We start from the raw sequence: 22,118 nt of genomic DNA, 5'->3' as shown, positions 1-22,118 counted from the left end.
CCATAAATTTTGTCCATGCCAGTTGCAGGGGCTCATTGGGGCTCAGAGTCTTCCCCAAGGTATTCCACCAACGTACAGCGCCTCCTCGAAACTGACGCACTGCAAACGCGGTCTGTAGTTTTCCACTGCAACCGCACATCATGAAAGCTAACTCCATCTCCGAGATCCAATCCATGGCCCCGATCGGATCTTCCTTTCCAGTAAAAGTCAATGGCTTGCAACTCAGAAAATCCTTGTACTTGCATCCATTCCTCTCGACTCTGTCATCTTGGTTGTTTTGTCGAACTATTGGTGGGTTGACCTGACCAACGGTTCCACTGTAGTTCCCCTCCTCAGTCTGTCCTTCGTTCAACTCGGGCTGTTCGATTTGTATGGTCGCTTCCTCTTGATTTTGTTGGAGCAAACGTTTGGTTTCCTCCATTTGACGATCCAACATCGCCTGGATCATTACTTGCACTCCGGCCATCGTTACTGGCTTATCAGCGGCTACCACAATCGGTATTTGCTCAATCACTGGGGGATGGTTTCTGTTCCCATTTGCATTCACGTTTCCGCTACGGGTCCTTGCCATCTTGATCTATACACCGAATAAGGTGAATTTAGATCTTTATTTAGGACTGATGTTCAAATCATCCTTATCTCTCCGAAACTTTTACATGCTAGTTCTAATATCGTAGTCGTACGTTTAGAATCCTAAACACATAAGGTTTCCAGATCCGATCGGCAACAGACCATAGACCCGAACAAATAATAACATGTCAGGCACAAAGCATTTAGCACATAAAAGTATTTTAGGCATAATTCCTAAAATAAGCTAGTGATCACACCTCATAATCATCGCTTAGCATTCTAAGTTTAAGTCTAGAAATCCTACAAATTCCTAGTTCGCTTAAACTAATGCTCTGATACCAACTGTGACATCCCCATTTTCACGGCCAGAAAAGACCGATTTTGTTTATGCTTTGTTTAAAAATCAGAGTAACATTTTAAATAAAAGTGTTGCGGAATTTGTCCCAAAACAAAATATGATAAAGATTTATCAAAAGCATTTCCGTAGAAATGTATTTCATTAAAAAGACTCGGGATGTCATGTTCGATATAGATCATAAGCATAAACAATACAACATAGGCCTTACTACATTATTTCGTATTTACAGGCCTAAAATTTCTTAATCTCTCATCCCAAGACATCACATCTATGCTCATGCGCCACTACCTGTAATACAAGAAACTTAGTGGGTCAGGCTTGGGAGCCTGGTGCGCGCATAGGGTTTTCAACCCACAATAAATAAGTTTATTAACTTTATCAAACCAAACAAACCCGATTACCCGTTCCCGTTATCCTCACTTTACGTCCCTAAAACATCTAACACAAGGGACCTAGTCTAAGGACTATCATCGGGATGGACACTACTGCTAAGGGGATTCCTCAGCAATAAATGTCCTTAAGGCAACCATGTGGGGGATGGAGTACACCTGGTGAGCACACAGTTCAAATAAACACCTACAGGTTGCGAGTCTGCTAGTGTTCGACTGGACTGTCTAGAATAGTCTGTGGTCGTCATCTATACTCCGCTAGATGACTGGATCATCAATAACATCTATAACAAGGCCTCTCTTTATTTTATTTTATCACACAGCAACTATTACATCTACCCATGTTCTACCTAACACATTTTGTAGATATAAAATACATATACATTTTAAATCATTTAAAACGTGTATAAAATTGTTCATCCAACATAGATAGCAAGTATATAGATAATAAGCACACATAGCACGTAATTTATATAAATACTTCATATCTATATGTAAGCTGAAAGTAATTATGCACTCACCTGAAAAAGGTGGTGATTCTTCCTTCGAGCAGCGCTTCGTTATCTCAAAACAATTATCCATCGATAAAACCTAGTATCAATACCACTAGGGTTTAGTCTAACCTTAACCGTGACTAATTAATAGTCTAGCTATTATTATTATTATATAAGCATTAAACAACACTCTATATAACTCATAATAATAGCCCAAATAATTATTTTAAGTTCCTAATAATGTTACTATATTAAGACATAAGGTATACTAAAGATAGGTTAGGTACAACTCACTTACGGCGGGTTTCCTTGGAAACCGGGCTCCGCCGGAGCAGAGTTTCTGAGCTGAAAGGCTCTTTTCTCGAGTCTTTGGGAGCCTCTGGGCTTCCTTCGGGTGCTAGGGGATTTACCTAGACTTTAGGGGGGGGGGGGGGGGGGTTGGGGCTTTAAAGAGAGAAACTAGAGAGAGAAAGAAGGGTTTGAAGGTGTGAGGAAGTGAGGGAACCCGACACCTCTATTTATAGGGGTGCTGACTGATGGACTCGCCGAGTAGGAGGACCTACTCGCCGAATTGGGGCATGTGGTAGCCTTCTGGTGGTGCCACGTCACCCTATATCGCGTATCAGCCTTCAAACTTAGAAAAATCATAAATCTCACATATGAGCTCCTTTTTTGATGTTCTTTTTTTAAACGCGTAGGTAAAATCAAGATCTACAACTTTCATTTAGACTCCGTCAGCTAATTCTCGACCGATATCAAATTTAACAGTAGGAGGCGTTTAGACTGTTAAATGACCGCGAAGAATTCGTAACTCCTTCATACGGACTCCGTTTTCGTCTATCTTTTTACTGTTGAGTTCCTATTAATGAGATCTTCAACTCTCATTTAGGTCGCGTAAGCCACAAACCGCTCGAACTAAAATTCGAGTTTCGGGCTGTGCACTGCTAAGCCGAATCTTAGAAAAATCATAACTTCTTCATACGAAATCATATTTGGGCGTTCTTTTTATGTATTTTCTTGGTTTAACATATTCTATGAATTTCTTTTAGGTCACTAAGGCTAAATCTCGCTCTATCGTAAATTCACTATTTACGCTTCCCGGTATCGTGCCGGTTCCGTCGCGAAACTTCGACGGGTCATAACTTCTTCGTTATAACTCGGATTTCGGCGTTCTTTATATCCCCTAAATCCTTGTTTCGACCACTACAACTTTATGTAAAGATATCAGGCTTATCTCACACTTTAATTTTGACACTCTTTTTTATCCTTCATTAATTATATCCTTAGAATTAAGTAATAAGCACACAAATACACATAATTCACATAGAATACAAATATTTCATCTTTATTACTTCAAAAATAGTTACAATAGTTGACCTAGACTATTACATTGTCTAAAAATGCTTAGCCCCGAAACCCAGGCGTTACCCTATGTGTGTTTTTCTCTTTCACCTTCTAAGTCTCAAGATCTTCTGTATTCATCTCGATAATGATCTAAACTGATATGTTCCTTTGGAAAGGATCAACATATAATTCCTTCGGTGCAACATCTTCTAAGTAGAGCTAGTTGAAGTTGGCTCTGCATCTTCCTTCTTGGATAGCCTATTTATGTTGCAATGGGATGAAGTGAAGCTAGGTAACGTAGCACGTCTAATTTCTATAGGCAGTGTCACTGCTACATCGATTCCCATCTGAAATCCAAAGACCTCTTCAATAAGATAGTACTCCTCATCGCTTCTATCATTGATCACAATGTCTGAAACCTTTGATTCTTGTCTTTGTGACTCTCATAAATCGAAGGTTACAAATATTGGATCCTTTTAACTCCTTGGTTAGAAAGATTGGTTCATGTTCTTCTTTTAGTCTTGGTGAACCTGAAGCTTGGAATTTGTAACATCCCGATGTCCAGGTACTTCTAAATTCATCCCTATAACTCTATTTCATGTCAAATTTGTCCTAAGTCCAAGAACTATGCTTTGAAGCCATATTGGCAATTTCATAATTTGGGAAGGAGGAGTACGCAAAGCGTACATGTGTGTACGCTGAGCGTAATAAGGCGCACCCTAGTACGCAGGGCGTACACTTATGTATGCGGGGCGTACTAATGTCCGGAGGAAACCCTAATTTTTAGGGTTTGAGGGGTATTTAAGCAACATTATGGCTCATTTCTCCCCACCTTTTCATCCTCCACATCCTTTGAGATGTTTTTGCAAACCCTAGCCCCCTTAGTGTGTGTTTTGAGCTCAAGAGTGTGTTTTTGGTGTGTTAAAGGAAGAAGAAGTTACATCAAGGAGCCTTGGAGTGGAAGCAAGCTTGTGGATCTAGGATCTTTGCCTTCTTAAGAAGCTCTAGAAGGTATAAAGTCTATACCTTGATGTCTTGGTTGTTAGATCCTATTTTTGGGTGTTTTATGTTGCTTTTTTTCTCCCAAAGGTCCCATATTGTGCATGGTTGGTTATTGTCCTTTTGAGCTGTCCTTCCAGACCCTAGGAGGGGTCCTAAGCCATAAAAATGAGGTCCCAATTGCTAGAATTGTTTCATACATCTTGTAGAATGTCTTAATGTATTAAGACCATGTATTAAGCACTTTGTTGACTTGTAAAGTCATAAAGTTGGAAACTTTATGACTCTAGAATGCATTTGGACCGTATATCTGAAGTATGGGCTTGAGTGCTTAAGCTATTAAGCACGTAATGAAGTTTTTAGGGTTATGAGGTTACGCTCCGCGTAAGAGGGAATACGCCCCGCATACTAGGTTAACTACCCCGATGGTGGTCTTCTACGAGGCTTCACATACGCAAAGCCTACCTCCGAAGTACACCCCATGTACTCGCATGGGCCAGCCTTGTTGAGTTGACTTGACTGGGTTGACTTAGTGGGTTTGACCAGTTAACTTTGACCAAGTTTGACCTTGAGGGTATTTTGGGATTTTAATGGAATCAATCGTTTGATGGAAATAGGTATCGTTTAAAGAGCTGAGATTCTGAGTCGAGCCTCATCAGTTCTGCTCAGTTTGTGAGGTGAGTTTTCCTCACTATACTTGCGAGTCAAAGGCACCAATGTCGGCCCATTGAATTAATATTCTGTTATGCATGCTATTGTACTAAAATGTTTTATTAGATCGGTATCCCAATATATAGGATAATGTTATGCTTAGTGATCTGTAGATCTGTTTGACTGGCCGTAGACTGTTATATGATTATTTGTCATATATGCACATGTTTGGTCGGTGGTTGAGGCTTCATTACTTTGTCTATAAGACAATAGGATGGAGCATACCAACCTGATGGTTGAATAGGCCAGAGGGTATTCCATCTCGAGGATGATTAGACCCATAGTATCTTGACACTCCAACCCGATGGTTCAGGGGCCTGGGGTATTCCAACCCGATGGTTGATTGGACCCATAGTATGTTGGCATTCCAACCTGATGGTTGAGGGGTCAGGGGTATTCTAACTTGATGGTTTATTGGACCCATAGTATGATGTTATTGTATATGTATTATTTGTTTGTGTGTTGGTACTTTGGGGGAACTCACTGAGCTTTGGGCTTATAATTTTAGGTTATGTTTCATATACATTAGATGATAGCGGGAAGGCGAAGGCGTGATCGTGTACCTCCTCGTGTTTTGTTTTATGATTTTGTGAAAACTATGATATTAAACATGTTTTGAAAACTATTTTATATACAATGATGATTTGTAGATTGGTTTTAAAAGTTTGAATTTTTCATGAATTTTATAGATGTTACAAGTTGGTATCAAATCCTTGGTTTGTGTGAATTGGAGGAACACTTGTGTGAATCCAGCCTCAAACTAAGGAAATAATTTTTAAAACAATTTTCAAATGGTTTTCAAAATAATCAAAGAGGATACGATGTGTACGATCAGCCAGAGCCAGTGAGTAGACCCCAAATTACCACATAGTTAATTAAGATTATGTTATGATATGTTAGAACAACATGCTAGTAATAGGATAAGGATCTTCATGAATTGCATGATAGAATTGTATGATATTTGATGTCTTATTTCTTGTAGAGTACTTGATTGATTGTTGTATGATTCTTTCACGTGTGAACTAGCTATTGAGTGAATACGCTAAGTCACATGCTACATGGTTTAAATGATCTTAGGATAATGGATTTGGTCCTACTTATAATTATTTTTACTTTAATGATTTTTATATTTTTTATCATGGTTAACTTTGAGCCATCTGATGTATGAAATTAATGATTTTTAAAATGAAAATTTTATAACTTTTTACGGGATGTTACACATAAAAATACCCATTTGACCCTTTTGGCCAAACGGCATCTTCTCATGCATTCTTTCTCTTAAACTTGCTCATCTAATCTCATATTATTGACTTAAACTTTTATTTGACCATTTTCATGAAGTTACCACTTCATATTCTCACATTTTTTCATAATTGACCAAATTGCCCTTTTGGTTAATATTTGACTAAAAGTTAAGTTACTCTAAATTTTAGGTTCTTAGAAAAAAGAGTATCAGACGAAAGTTAACAATTTCAATTACATCTACAACCAAAAGTTAAATAGTGGTGCGTGCAGAAGATCGAAACTTGATATTTTAAAGTCAACAGAAAGTTAGTATCACAAACTCTTTATAATGAAATTTTTTCCACACAAGGCAATATGTGATATTTTAACATTACACACGAAATGGTTAATCTTCAAAGTAATGTGTGAGAATCCCGCTCCTCTATCAAAAAGACCAAAACATCCGACTTAACGCGTACACAATCTCTTCAGATGCACTATTTTCATATGAATTCAACAAAGAAAATGAAAAGTTTCCCGATAAGCTTTGCAATTGCTACAAAGAGAAAGGAAGAACGTGACATCCACATCCTCATACCCTCCCGAAATAACAAAGACTGTATTGAAATTATTGGCCTCGTCCATACAAATAAGAAGAGACAAAGGACAAAAAAAATAACACTAAGCTAATAAATCACGTATAATGGAAGGACGAGCAAAATAAAATGGCTTTATGGAGGAGTTATGATTGATCGAGGAAAATCGAACGGAAAAATATTTGTAGTTCTTTCTTCAGCCACTGACCGGATGAATGTTGAATGGGATGCTCGCTTGCAAGTGGAAAATATGGATATTATTAATGAATTTACATTTAATTATAGTAATAATTATGATTAATTAATACTTCATATTATAAAATCCTTATATTTTAATTGTGATGATTATTTCAAATATATTTAATTTTTAAACGCTTTTTATTTGCCTGTTCGTGTCCATTTTTGTAATCTATCTTAGTTGATGATTTTTATATTTTAAATTTTAAGCATCAAAGTATAATTTCATATCATGTAAATTTAATTGGCCGCCCATATCGTTGTACCATTAATTTCACCAAATCTTTGTTTATTTTTTCTAAACAATAAAAGGTGCACGTGTCCTGTTAAAAACTAGTAAACGCACAATCAATAACACCAAATGAGAGCCTATGATTGAAATCAAATTTAAATCCTAAAATCAATATTTTAGGACGTTATCATTAACCCTCTCTCCTAAAAAAATCAAACTGGTTGAAAATTATATTGTTACCCTCGTAGTTCTCTACCAACACAAACATTAGTCTATTACCACGGGTAAATCGGTGGTTAATGAGTTTTATGGACGAATTTTCCACATACCCAAACCAAATATGTTGTGGTTATTTTTTGGAAAATGATTCAAGAGGGTAATCATTGTTGATTTTTGTTTATATTTGGTCATTTTTTTGTCTTTTTTATGTAGTATATTATCTAACTTGTTGTTTGTGTTCATCATTATCATTTTGATCGGCTACCACTTATGATAGTCGGTTAAACGGGTTATGATTAACACAAACAATAAGTTACATGATATATTACGTATAAAATAATGACCAAATATGAACAAAATTAACATTTGGTTACCCTCCTCTTGAATCATTTTTCAAAAAAAAAAATGCAACCAATAGTTTAAAAGTTATGCAAGATGTGTAGTAAAATGCACGTACAAGAATAATGCAAAGTAGCCATGCAGAGTCAGGTGCAAGGGACTCGAGGCAAACCAAATTCATCCTTAGCCTATAAACAGGGTCGGCTCTATGTTAAGCTTTTTTAAGCAAGGGCTTAGGGCCTCCAGTTCTAAGGGGCCTCATATTCTTCAAAGTCCAAAATTTTAGTCCATTAAAAAATCAAATCCGGCAACCACAAAATAAATGAAGCGTAAGAATAAATCAATGATCATTGCATTCATGAAACTAAAATGACATTGCATTCTTCTATCGATTTTGATTTTTGCGACATATTCATCTTCCGAGTATAGCAAAGACCAAAGGGCCCCAAATTTTTGGCTCGCTTTGAGCCCCAAAAATGGTTGAGCCGCCCATGCCTATAAAACATTAGATAAAATGATAAAAATGCCCTTTTAATTAATTTGTGTACTTAAAAAAATAAAGTTTTGGAATATTAACCTTAACAATGGGGGATGGTATTGCATGCCCAGTGAGAGCTGAAGGCAAGTTAAGCTCTTCATTAAAATCGGGTACATTGTCAGGTTGAAGATATGAAGATACACTTTCGCTAATTGTTAACGGTGATAATAATTAGACTTACCACCCATGAGATCTTCTACATCATATCAGGCACATGGTAGCTTCTACCAAAGGCTATTGTATTTCATTGCTAACATCCATCAACTTCATTGCGTCATCTTGCATGCTCTTTAAAAGAATACTCCATTTAGATATATTTGATTCAAAACCAAAATATATAGCCTTTTAAGGCATGTTTAAGTTTCAGAGACATATGATATGATATGACATATTCAGAAAAAATCGTTTTCTAGAATAATCAATCCACTACCTCATGAAGGTAGGCAACAACTTCCAACTAGATGATAGTTCAAGCTCCACCGTACATGCTTTGAACTATTTTCAACACTATGCTAACAACAAAATTAATTTAATCCTATCATAAGAGATACAATATTTCACATAGATAATAGTTTATATTTATTTATCCATGGTAAAATTAAAATCAAACAAAAAGCCAAATGTATGAATAGCGATTAATTTAAACTTTTGTGAAACATACTCTTTGTTGAGCATCTTTTGATACTCGGAAGCAAATGTGACTTTATCTTAGATTAAAGGTTTGATTGTATAGTGTGACACGTTGTCCTTCATATCTAACAAGAATAACCAAAAGGAAAAATGATTCAGGAAGGTAACCAACTGTCGATTTTGTTCATATTTAATCACTTTCCTTTTTTTTTGTATGCAATATATCATCTAACTTATTGTTTGTGTTCACCATATCCCTTTTGACCGGCTATCAAAAGGATATGGTGAACACAAACAACAAGTTAGATGGTATATTGCATACAAAAAAAAAATTAACCAAATGTGAACAGAATCATCAACAGTTGGTTACCCTCCTTAGTCATTTTCCTTTATCTTTTTGCACAAATTTATCGATGGTTTTTTTCAAGTTTAGTGACAAAAAATTCGATCATAATTCATAGTCCGATAACAAAAATTTTACCATGAATTTTGAAATCTACTAAATAGCCATAGGAGTAACCATAGATTTATGGTGATAGATTTTCCACATGAGATACTTCAGATATTAGATATCTGGTGTGGTGTTAGAAAATTGATAAGACATTTCCTAGTATGAGAAGACCTGAAAAGATGAACCTATAGTGTATCGGTTATCATGTCCACGTTAAATTTTGAGTAGCCAAGTACCAAACGGATAACTGTTTTGAAAACATCTAAGCAGTAAGTTCACCCCAATGTGTTTTAGCTATGGAGTTTCCCACAAATATTTAGTGATATATTTCCTGCGAATTTCCTATATATTTGTTTAGCGGCAAATTAGATATGTGTGGCGCTCCATATTACCCATGGAAAACATCGCTAAATTAAAAGATTTAAAAAAATTCAAATGACTATTGTTAGAAAAACATAAAAGAACAAATCGTAAATTGTTGTTGAGGTCTATGTTCATCGAACACAATGCTCTTAAAACAAATTTGTCTTCTATTTTTCTATTTGGTGTTTGTTTTCAAGGATATAATAGTAGTAGTGACTCTTCAAGATCACCTAGACCTTCAATAGCCTGAAAAATACATTGGTTGCATCACGAGGAGGACCGTTAAAATTGAAGATATGAGAAGATATGTGTCTTACACGAAAGTTTTGTAACATATATAGCAGGACACACACAAGTGCAATGAACCGAAGCCAATCAGGTTCGCTTTTGCAACATAAATACATATGCATAAGAGGTGTTTGTGTTGCTAGACTTTCACGGATAAAAAGTCTTGACTCTTGAGTTATAGTATTTTTTTTTTTTTTCATATTCATAGCCATGTGGATGAAATTAACTCACTTCACCTATTTGTTAGAGTTTTCCTGCTATCTCACTTCCACATGCAAATTTTCAATCATCTTTAATCCACTTATAACGTATGATATATCGAGAACAAAATTATCACGACTTATGAGAACACAGCCACGCTACACACACACACACACAAAAAATCCTTGTAAATCGAATTATTTAAAACATTATTTTAATAATAAAAATAATCTTGCATGCAAACTTAATTGGCCGCGCAAACCGTTGCGTTACTATTACCAAATTATTTCTTCTCTACTTTTTTTATACATTATTTCACATATATAAACCCAAGATCATTAATGTAAAGACCCACTCAATTAATGTATATCATAAGTAGGATGGATATATAACCATCATTAATGTAAAGACTCACTACTATCTTTTTACATATTACCATATAAGTTTAAAAAATGAGTGAGATGAGGTCAAAGATATATTCAAAACTTAAAAGATTTTATATGATGTGTGCATGGGAATAAGAGGGGAAGGGGGCCCCATAACATAGTATATATATGAGCACACATTATCATGCCACTTTCATTCCTCACTAACACTTTCACATACCTCACTTGGCTAGAAATGGCTAACATCATTCAATCGCTTTTTGTCATCATTCTCGTTTTCAACTTCGTGATCGCAATAGTGATAGCAATTCGAGACTTCCCCGACAAGAACCTTAAAACACCCGAAGAGGAGGATGTGAAACACCCCGAGACTTTCTTCAATTATGATCGTGGATACCTAATTCCGGGTATTGGACGAGGTATTAAACCAAAGTCAAAGGAAGGGTTCAACCCTTTCACCTACAATCCGATTACGGGAGGTAATAATGGAATCACGGGAGTCACTGTCCCTAGTGGTGGTGGCAACATCCCTGGTTACGGTGACCTCGGTAGCAGTGGCAGTGCAGGCGGTAGCTACTTGCCAGGTGGCGATGACACATTGGTTCCCACTCCCGAGGATGAGGGCCCAAATCCTGCCCCGGATAGTCCTTGAGATCCCGTTTCATGCAGTAATACATGACATGACAGTTTGTGCTGTGTTTGACATGTATTAGACTGAAGGTGGAACTGATTTGATAATGTTGTCACGTGTAGGGGCGAATGGGCATCACGGATGAAGATTCTTGTTTTTGATTTTTTTAGTGTTTCTAATTTATGTTATGTATTTAATAATTAAGGTTGTAAAATGAAATGTTTTGGTCAATAAATAGCAAATAAGACCAAAACTTATGTATTAATGTCTTCTTAGCATTCGAATGATATAAACTGGACCCATGAAACAAAATTGTTAAAGGAATTCGCCTAAAGTTTTAAGTTGTAAACAATGTAGGAAATCTCAACGTGATTTAATTTATATGTGTATTATAGCATCGTACGGACGTTCATTCCTTTGTATTCAACATCTGTGTTTTAATTTTTTTTCTTATCAAGGCACTGGAGTTTGAAATAAAAGCTGACAACTAACTACATTCATAGCATAAATTAAGCTGTCGTTTTCAGATCAAAACGCATTAATTTCTTAAAACCAGCTACAATTTATGGGTATTATGTGTTTCTTTATCAATGATGCTATCCACTTGTTACTGGTAGCTTCATGCAATCATGCCTTCTGTTATTTCTATTTAATTTTCATCATGCACTTGCATTCTATTTTGATACCTTTATTTGGTGGGTTAAATACAAGAAATACCACCGAACTTTCATTTAATTGTGTATTATAAAATTTTGCTTTCATTTATTTCTATTTCAACATTTTTGGTCTGATGGTTTTTGTAAGACATTGTATTTTGAAAATCTATCCAATTGTAGTATGGAGCTTTAAATTTCAACCTTTCAAAACAGGGTAAAACATGCAAAATAGTTGTTTAAAGGATCAAAAAAGTATAACGGTTTAATCACTACAAAAAAAATAGTGAAAAAGTAAGTTGTGGAAAGTTGTATTTTTCAGTATTTCGTCCATTGTTCTTTGGGTGAACACTGTATGAAGTTAAAAGAACACCACTTATATACAAGCAATTTGTGTCATTAAAACAATTATCTAACGAGTTAACTCAACATCACCATTTGAAAAACCCTAGGACCTATAAATGCTGTGATCATCACATTGATAAATAAAATGACAAGTTAAGCTACTAACCTCTGCTCTGCTAGTAAATTTCAATTCACGTCGCTTAAAAGACAAAATCATCAGAGAATTACATCTTCACATTCAAGTAGAGGGATCCAAACTTCCAAGTTCATAAGAATTCTATGGATTTCAGGAAACAACAGAAACATGTATTCTTTGGGAACACATTGCATCAATCAATAACTTCCAACAGAAATCAAGAATCGAACCAAACAGTGAACAGGCTGAAGAGAATGTAGCCAAGGAAACAGAAGAAAATGATGAGGAAAACGTAATCTACGAACACGAAGAATCGAGTTTGCAGATCATTCTTCCTCATTTTCTTGGAATGTGGATTCTTCGGTTCAGCAATTGGTTGGTGATTTACCATTGAATTAAGCGTCTAACGTCGTGATGTATCAAGTTTCTAAATCACGGTTTAGGGTTTGTCTGATCGGCGACTCTGCCCCGATGATCGTCTTTAATCCGTTGTGTCACACATTCACACGCTACGCTTTTGATATATTTTCTCAAACTTCTCTAAATTATTAATTTATACTAATTTTTTTTTTATTATAAGTTTACTAGGTTATAATCCATAGAAAAAATTAAAATGTTATTGATAGTTTAAAGCCATAATCATTAATAAATGATTTTCAAACAATTATTAACTTACAAAAGGTAGATAATTTGTTGGTTACTTTATAATTATTGATTTAATTAGTATATAAAATGATTTGAGCAAATGGGCGACCTTATTTACGTATAGATTAATGAAAAAAAATGATAATGTTATATAATGAAAGATAAAATTGAATAGTTTGAAAATAAAAACTAAACACAGTTAATCATGGAAATGTAATTATTATATAACAAAATGAAAATTAAATTACCGGAAGAAACATACATGATTACAATAAAATAAATTAGAAATGAAAATTAAGATTGAAATGTATTTTAATATTAATAAATAAAATATGTTATAAGATATAAAATTAGTGAAATTTTTTATAAATTTTTAAAAACTTCTTTATATATAAAATTTGAAGTTTATTTGTAAGTCTACTATTTTATCTAATATTAACAATTTTAGTCTTTATCTACTTTTAACTCTAAATAAGATAACAAAAAATTTACCATTTGTATAAACGGATTCTTTGAGAAACAAATCAACCTTCAATAAGGATTATACTTAACTCTTATTAATTGTAATTGCAAAAAATAAGGTCAAAATTATTTTTTTTAGAATTCGAAAGACATTCATTTTTCAAAAAGGCTTAAAGACATTCTTAAAATAAAAGTCCATTTTCCAATATTGTTTCAAGATATGATGACTACTTCAATAATCCGTTTGCATAAAGATATCACCCGTAGTTTAATATCGTTGCATAAACTATTTTTCTGGTAAATATTTCTTAGTAATATAACTGGAACATGACCTAATACATGTTATTGGAGTCTACATAAACAAATATAAACAAATATAAAGCATATTGTATAAAATAGTTATGACCGTAAAATAATTTATTTTGTACAATGTATAACAAAAAAGTAATAACATTATTAACAGCTCATGTTATCGCTATTCACTCCATTGGGCAAAAAAGATAAATGAGCAATGAAGAAAAAAAGATAAAGGAGCAACAATGGATATCTAGACAAAATTGCAAAAATCGTCCCCGTAGTTTCTTAGTTTATGTGGTTATGGTCCAAACGTTTGAAAAGTTGCAGATTTGGCCCTTTTCAACAAATTTTATTGTGGTTTTGGTCTTTCGTCCGTTAAGTTTAACTGGTTGATTGTTATTTTTTTTTTAAATGACAATTTTACTCTCAGGGACCATTTTCACAGTTTTGCATTTTACCATACCATAAGGACCATTTTTGCATACATCCTTTTTTATTTTATTGAAGTATTATATATTAAGAAATATTATTTTTAATATATAATATTATATATTAATAAATATTGTTTTATTGGATTATTAATTTATTATAGTTGATTTTTTTTTAATTTTATTCTGGTAGAGTAATTCTTTTTATTGAGTTATTATATAGTAATACATATAGTTTTTAATATATAACATTTATATCATAATAAATATTATATTATTGGATTATTAATTTCTTTTAGTTGATATTTTTAATTCTTTTTTTAAATTATTTTTATTGGATTATTTCTTTTAATTTATTATTTTCTTCTTATACTAAATATTGTTTTCTTGGATTATTAATTTATTTTAGTTAATTCTTTTTTTTTAAAAAAATTGTCGAAGTAATTATTTTTTATTGAATTGTTATATATCAATACATATAGTTTTTAATATATAATATTTATATCATAATAAATATTATATTATTGGATTATTATTATCTTTTAGTTAAGTTTTGTAATTTCTTTTTTTTTTAAAACTACTTTTTATTGGATTATTACTTTTAATTTATTATTTTCTTAATTTACTAAATATTATTTTATCGGATTATAATAATAGTTCTTGTTAATTTTATTGGTTCCACCACAAAGTTATGGGATACGCAAAATCGCCGTCTCTCATCATCGAAATCGTTAGGATCGTTGCCAAACATTTTCATTTCATCTAGCTTATAATGAGAAACCATTGGGAAAATACCACCACCATCACTCGGTCACCACCACCACTTATAAATGTTATTGGGGTTTGATGTGCATTATGTGAGATATGAAGGATCCCAGTAGATTATGAAGAGGTTGTCGCAGGTGGCTACCAACAACGCTGGTGGAATAGAGTATGGTATCTATTGAACCCCCGATGAAGGTGTTTGGAGGTGATCCTGCTAATTTTTGACGATTATAAGCGATACTTTTACGTATTTCGGCGACTTTGTGGTGAAACTAATAAAAATAAAAACAATTAATAGTATACATTCAAAATAAAATAATAATCCAATAAGATAATATTTATTATATTAAAAAAAATAATAAATTAAAAGTAATATTTCAATAAATTAATAATTCAAAAAAACAAATTATAAAAATTAATAATCCAATAATGTATTATTTATTATGATGTAAATATTATACATTAAAAATAATATTTGTTGATATATAATAATCTAATAAAAAAGAATTGCTCAAACAAAAAGAAATTATAAAAAGAATCTACTAAAAGAAATTAATAATCCAATAAAATAATGTTTCGTAATATGTAATAATCCTATAATATAATATTTATTATGATATAAATATTATATATTAAAAACTATTTGTACTGATATATAATAATTCAATAAAAAATAATTACTCCGACAAAAAATTTTAAAAAAAAATAATTAACTAAAATAAAGTAATAATCCAATAAAACAACATTTAGTATATGAAGAAAATAATAAATTAAAAGTAATAATACAATAAAAATTAATTAAAAATTAAAAAAATTAACTAAAAAAATTAATAATCCAATAATATAATATTTATTATGATATAAATATTATATATTAAAAACTATATGTATTGATATATAATAATTTAATAAAAAAGAATTACTCCAACAATTTTTTAAAAAAAATCAACTAAAATAAATTAATAATCCAATAAAAAGATATTTATTAATATATAATATTATATATTAAAAATAATATCTATTAATATATAATACTTCATTAAAATAAAAAAGAATGTATGCAAAAATGGTCCTTATAGTATAGTAAAAGACAAAACTGTGAAAATTGTCCCTGGGGTAAATTATCATTTTAAGGAACTTAACAGGTGAGGGATCAAATTCACAACAAGACTTGTTGAAAAGGACCAAATTTGCAACTTTTCAAACGTTTGGACCGTAACCATATAAAATGAGAAACCACAGGGACCATTTTTGCAGTTTTGTCGGAGATTTAATATATAGAATTGATAAGTATTTGTGAATTTATCACCTATTTATAAATTATAAGAGACTAAAAGGGTGTTCATAGTCGTAAACTTATACTCTCGTAACTCCAAAAGTCAAAGATTTAAAAGTCCAAAATAAAACAAATTCGGACTAATTCCTCCTTTTTGAAGTTATAATCAATCAGTGTTTTAAAAACCGGTTTGAACCGGCCGGTCGAACCGGTTGGACCAGGAATCGGAGGAGGGAGCGGTTTAATTATCACCGGTTTTATATTGATTTCTGAACCGGATTGAACCGTTCAGTTTTTAGAAAAAAGGCAGTTGAACCAGTCAAAATAAACCGGTTGAACCGGTTAAACCGAATAAAAACAATGAAAAAGAACCATTTACATAATAAATTTTGATAATTTTTTTTCAAATGTATTTAATTTTCTCTAAATAAAAACATATGACAAATATTATAAAGTTTTTTTTATGTGTTCATATTCATCTAAAACTATATTTTGTTTCGGTATTATACTTTATTTTTTTGTTTTTAACGTATATTGATTAATGTAAAACACTAAAACTTATGTTTATGGGTTATTTTAGTGTATTTTGATTGATCTACAATTTATTTTTTTGTGTATTTTTAATGTTTGTACTTGTAAACATCAAATTCATGATTTATATATGTATGTATGTGTAGGAAAAAAAAAGTTAAAAACATAGAAAAATATAGAAACCGGTTCACCCGGCGGTCGAACCGGTTGAACCGATAACCGGTCACCATACCGGTTCAACTAAAAAACCGGTTTTTAAAACATTGTAATCAATACAATCAAATTAAAAAATCGGTCAATTAGTATCATTAAAATTTCAAAAACTATATCATCTTTTTGAATTTCAAATTTTTATTAATAATTAATAATGTTAATTTTAAGAAACTTAAAAGTATTTAAATTTAAATGTAAATCATAGAAAAAGACGTGTTATTTTTAAAGAGTAAGAAAAAAAATTAAAAATTATAAGAAAATGACAAATGACATACAAACTATTGTTTTATTAGTAAAAGGAAAAAGGAAATACTTTTTTTCCTTTATTATAGGATTGTATTTTCAAATTATTTTTTGTTATATTTTAATTCTTTGACCAATTATAACAATAAGAACTGAATTATGATAAAATGACTCTAGTTTACTAATTTATGCAAACAATGCTCTATTTTTTTTTACCAAATTTGCGACCATTTTTTATTTTTACCAATTGATGCTACTCGTATATGAAATGCAACCATATTTCAGCAGACCTGTAAAATATTGCATTTTTTATCAGAAAATAGAACCTCATTACATATTATAAATATATATAAAAAGCAATCCTTGGTATGTTAGATACAGCTAAAAGTATCCATTTAAATGCACAATGTACATTCGCAAAATGGAGGAAGTTTAAGTTTAACACTTCGAACTTTTTTATAATTTGTCGTTTGTAACCCCTACTTGGTATAATATGTCGATTGCAACCCTTTATTTTGTAGAATGATATTTTCTATCCCTCTATTTCTTAAAATATAACTTTCATCCCCTCCATCCTCAACTTTGTAAATATCATTTTCACCCGTCCACCTTAAACTTTTTAAAATTTCATTTTCACCCTTTTATTTTCAAATCTTTTATCGGTAATGAAGAATGTATAGGCATATTAACGTACAACTTTAATCTCTTAATTTTGCATAATCCATTATTTACAACTCTTTTATTTTGTAAAATAATTTTTTATTCCTTAACTTTTTAAAATATCACTTTTAACTATTTTAGTTTTAACTTTATAAAATATTATTTTCATACTACTTTAGTTTTAACTTTGTAAAATATTAAAGTACAATTGTATCCCCTCCACCACAAAATTTGTATAATAAATATCATTTTTGCCCATTTATTTTTTAAACTTTCGTGTTCGATTTTCCTTTTCTACTTTGTAAAATCCATTTTTCACCCTCACTTTTTTAGACACGCTCCTAATACGCAACAACACATAAAAACCCGCCGCAAAACACAAGCCCAAATACTAGTTTCGTATAAAAAATAAACAAAGTTGTTGCACTATGTGCATTTAAACCGTTCATACTTTTGTATATTCGTATATATTTTTTAAATAAAATGTTGTCAACGACATACTTATACTATAAGTATATAGCAAAGTACAAAAATTATCCCTATAATACGAAAAATTATGTCTCTCGTGCCAAAAGAATTTACTTACAGAGATCGTACACACCATTTTTGGTCGATAAATCGTCTAACTTAATGGTATAATCATTAAATCCTATATTTATCATATTTACTCATACAATATAAACATTCTAAATATAATCATTCTATGATTCTATCTTTTACAACAAGGATTACATGTAAAGCTTAGCCACGCATCCTTTAAACAATTATTTCCAAAAAACAACATACAATCAATGATTATTGTTTCTTTGATCATCCACCCCCCATCCGCCTGCTGAGTTTTGCAAATTCTTCATAACTATTCCTGTCATTTATAAATATCTTTTATCTTTGCATATCTCATATAATAAAAATCACTTCGTTACATTATCCTATAAAAAAAAATCAGTTTATTGCATAAACACATAATTAACGAATTAACCCATTGTAATATATATACCTCCGACTCCGAGATGTTTGTTGATGAAGAAGGCGTGTCTATGTCTCCTTGTGTATCTGAAATCCGTGCTTCCGATTTCTCATTGGAGTATCTAAAAAAAAAAGTCAATATATCAAATTGTGCATTATCTAGTTGTAATGTACAATGGAATGATGCACAATTAAATATAGAGATAGAAAATTAGAGATACTTACGTGGAAAGTATCGTTACCCACACAAGCTCAACACTATCCACCCAAAGAAGTCTTTGCTCAATAGGAACTACACCATATGTTATTAAATGTGCAAATGGCCATAGCTTCCATCCCGCCTTATATCAAATCAAGAAACTAAATAAATAATATAATAGAAATAGAATACATGTAAATAACTGTAAGTATGTTTGTATTATATGCTTACTGTTAACATGGGGAAGAATGTTGCTTTGAGTTCATTTGATATATTGGTGGGGGACTCAAATCGTAATAATCCCAAAACCACAAAATAGATGCTGTTCCAAATTGCTGACCATACTGTTTGGTCAAACGCAATTTTTGCTGGAACTACCCACCAGTCTTTCCAAGGGATAAGAGCCTAGAAACAACGTAACAAAATTTTAATCGAGTAGTGTGGTTATAAATAATTGGGTAATTTTCAGGAAAAATGGAATTAGGATGCTATAATAAACAAATGAATGAAAGTATATTGTTATTATTAATTTGAATAAAATGTATTGTTACCTCGCATATTTGGTAATAGAAATGGGAAAGAGATCCATGGAGAGTGAATCCCACAAGCCCTGATCGAAACAACCGAGTCCTGTCGAACTCAAATAGAGGCTTCCCTTCGTAACACTACAAATTCATTTAAAAGAAAAAGATAAAATTAGTTTGCTCTTTTTACAAATATAGGAAATGTACTTAACTTTGCTTAAAAAAAACATTTAAATGTTGAAAGTGGAAAAAAGAACATATTGAAAAGCTAAATTCAGCAAGAAATTTGGGAATAAAGAAGTTACTTGTGCAATCCAATCGCCTATAGAGTAAACAATACCACTTATCATCATCTTAGCCAAAACAGGATTTTCTTTAAGAGCTTCTTCATAAGCAATCCAATTGTGCTCAGGAGCATATCTTAGTATCTCATAAAGGGTCCATCCCTATATCAAATGAGTAAAACAAGATAATTCATACATTAGAACTCAGAAAATCTTAAATTACATAGCTACCCCTAGCTTTAAGTAGTTTATTATATGATCGTGATACATATTCTTTAGGTTTCAAGAATAAGTACTCATCATTACACCACCAAAATGGATTTTAACAGAGTAATTCTGCCATATAAGTGAAGAAATTCTACCATATTGGATGCCACTGTGGACACCAAGAAGGATTCAATGGTAGTTTTTCGGTTGAAATTACACCCAGATGATGTAATGAGAACACATAAAATTGTCCGAGATATATTGATTACAAATTAAAGATAAGTTGCCTAAAAAGAAAATTAGGTATGATTGGTTGTCGTGACATTAACCAAACAAATTATCTCCAAATTTATATACAGAAGTGAGAAATTACACGAAATTGCACGCATCCAACACAACTAATTAGAAGTAAGTGAAGCTCAAATCAAAACTCACATGCCAATACTCATGATCGATGGTGAGCAGCCTAGTGACAGCAAGAGTACCAAAACCAAGAACAATAGAAGCATTAACTGCTTTACCCATAAATCTATCAATTTCTTCCGACCCATCTCGAACAACAAATTCCTTGTCTCCCCCTTCCAATCCATTTCCACTTTGTTCGTCTTGTTTGAGATCGGAGATGCTAATCTTTTCCGTAACCACTTCCCTGTCCTCTGCGATGGATTTGATCAGTACATGACTGTTTCTTGATTGAGTGAAACATTTAGATGAAGAGAAGGATAAGGGGGTTGAAATTGAGATGGGTCTTTTCGGTGGAGAGAGTTTGCAGGTTGAGAAGACGTAATTGCTGATGGAAGCCATGGCTGAGGGTTGTTTGATCAATATGAAGTTTTGGTTTTTGCCCTTGATCAGGAAATTGGCTATTGTTATATTTTATGCTGAATTGCAAAAGTAGTCCTTTAAGTTTTTGGGGTTTGGGCATTGCAACGTGGGATTAGAATTATCTTTACATTTTCCTCTCCTCGTCGACACACAAATCACAAGTACAACCAAAGTATGACTTTAAACAAAGAATATAAGTTTGACTTTGCAATCTTCTTTTCCCACGAAGTTTATGCCAAAAAAAATTTCTCTCAATCCGTTGTGACGAATTTTAAATAAGAAAAATGATAAATCAGAATAAAACTAAAGGAACGTTACACAATTTTATTATTGTGAGAAAACACATGTTACATTAACGGGACTGTTGTTTAAAAGATGTTTTTGTAGTTTGATTTGTGTAATAAGATAGTGTTGGCGAATTGTCTCGCACTAATGGGGATAGTTTGCGTGTTTTGGTGTTTTGGTCCGGATATTGATAGCTTGGACTTGGAGTGTTGTCCAAGTCTTGGAGTGTTGCACAACTTTTCCTAGTTTTCTTGAGCAAGAAGGGAATGTTATATAAGGAAAGTCTTAGATGTTTACCGATTATATTCCTAGTCATATGCTGATATGTTTGTTCGGTATATATATGTTTAATAGGATCCTGTAAACATGTATTGGAGTTTTGGGTTATAAGTTTCTGTTGGAAAATATTTGTATGTGATTGTCACTTAAAATAAGTTGAGTCCTTTTATATATCTCTCTAACAAACATTATCAGAGTGTTTCAGGTTGGAAAGATATTGAAGATTCAACAAGTGTTTGAAGAATCAGATGTTGGAGCACTTGAAGTGAACATGGAGCACTTGTTGTACACATGGAGCACTTGATATTGACATGGAGCTCTTGCTGAACATGGAGCACTTGAAGAAGGCAAGTTGGATCATCATGATCTCAGATGACACATCTGGATCATATGTGGAGCATCAAGACGTTGATGGATCATTTGGAATATTAATGACTCATCAGAAACATTGGTGGCTCATCCACAACTCTATGGCTTAACATGAATACTTGGTGGCTCAACTCAAGTCAATGGATCAACATGATCACATTGATGGCTCAACAAGACTGCACATGGCACATCATGTACAATGAAGGCACATCCAAATGCTCAAAGAAACATGAATTTCGTCCATGGTCTATCATGAACATGTGGTGGTACATCTTCAAGTTCAAGACACAGTCCAATACTCAAGAAACAACTTAACTTGGTTAATA

General features: G+C 32.3%; 2 protein-coding genes across 2 annotated transcripts; one reads left to right on the top strand and one right to left on the bottom strand.

Moving 5' to 3' along the window:
* Positions 1-10,755: 10,755 nt before the first annotated feature.
* LOC111899681 (putative cell wall protein) lies at positions 10,756-11,520 on the top strand. The gene has a single exon (XM_023895538.3). It carries the CDS (start codon positions 10,805-10,807, stop codon positions 11,219-11,221), a length of 417 nt encoding a protein of 138 aa, XP_023751306.2. The 5' UTR covers positions 10,756-10,804; the 3' UTR covers positions 11,222-11,520.
* Positions 11,521-18,481: 6,961 nt separating this feature from the next.
* LOC111899682 (protein SYM1) lies at positions 18,482-20,897 on the bottom strand. Its single transcript, XM_023895539.3, has 7 exons — positions 20,470-20,897; positions 19,849-19,989; positions 19,571-19,684; positions 19,251-19,424; positions 19,046-19,161; positions 18,852-18,942; positions 18,482-18,716 (listed from the first exon to the last, which is right to left on the bottom strand). Exons 1-7 carry the CDS (start codon positions 20,836-20,838, stop codon positions 18,711-18,713), a joined length of 1,011 nt encoding a protein of 336 aa, XP_023751307.1. The 5' UTR covers positions 20,839-20,897; the 3' UTR covers positions 18,482-18,710.
* Between the last annotated feature and the right edge of the window lie 1,221 nt (positions 20,898-22,118).

Source organism: Lactuca sativa, chromosome 4, assembly GCF_002870075.4.
Source record: "Lactuca sativa cultivar Salinas chromosome 4, Lsat_Salinas_v11, whole genome shotgun sequence".
Taxonomy (NCBI): Eukaryota; Viridiplantae; Streptophyta; class Magnoliopsida; order Asterales; family Asteraceae; genus Lactuca; species Lactuca sativa.
This window is presented reverse-complemented; position numbering and strand designations above follow the sequence as displayed.

What these genes read in the sequence shown, in the direction of transcription:
- LOC111899682 (XM_023895539.3), bottom strand. Translation starts at nt 20,838, where the DNA reads ATGGCTTCCATCAGCAATTACGTCTTCTCAACCTGCAAACTCTCTCCA. An exon ending in TCGATCATGAGTATTGGCAT is followed by an intron (nt 19,990 to 20,469) that starts GTGAGTTTTGAT and finishes CATTTGATATAG; the next exon opens with GGATGGACCCTTTATGAGAT. An exon ending in CATTCTTCCCCATGTTAACA is followed by an intron (nt 19,162 to 19,250) that starts GTAAGCATATAA and finishes ATTTGATATAAG; the next exon opens with GCGGGATGGAAGCTATGGCC.
- LOC111899681 (XM_023895538.3), top strand. Translation starts at nt 10,805, where the DNA reads ATGGCTAACATCATTCAATCGCTTTTTGTCATCATTCTCGTTTTCAAC.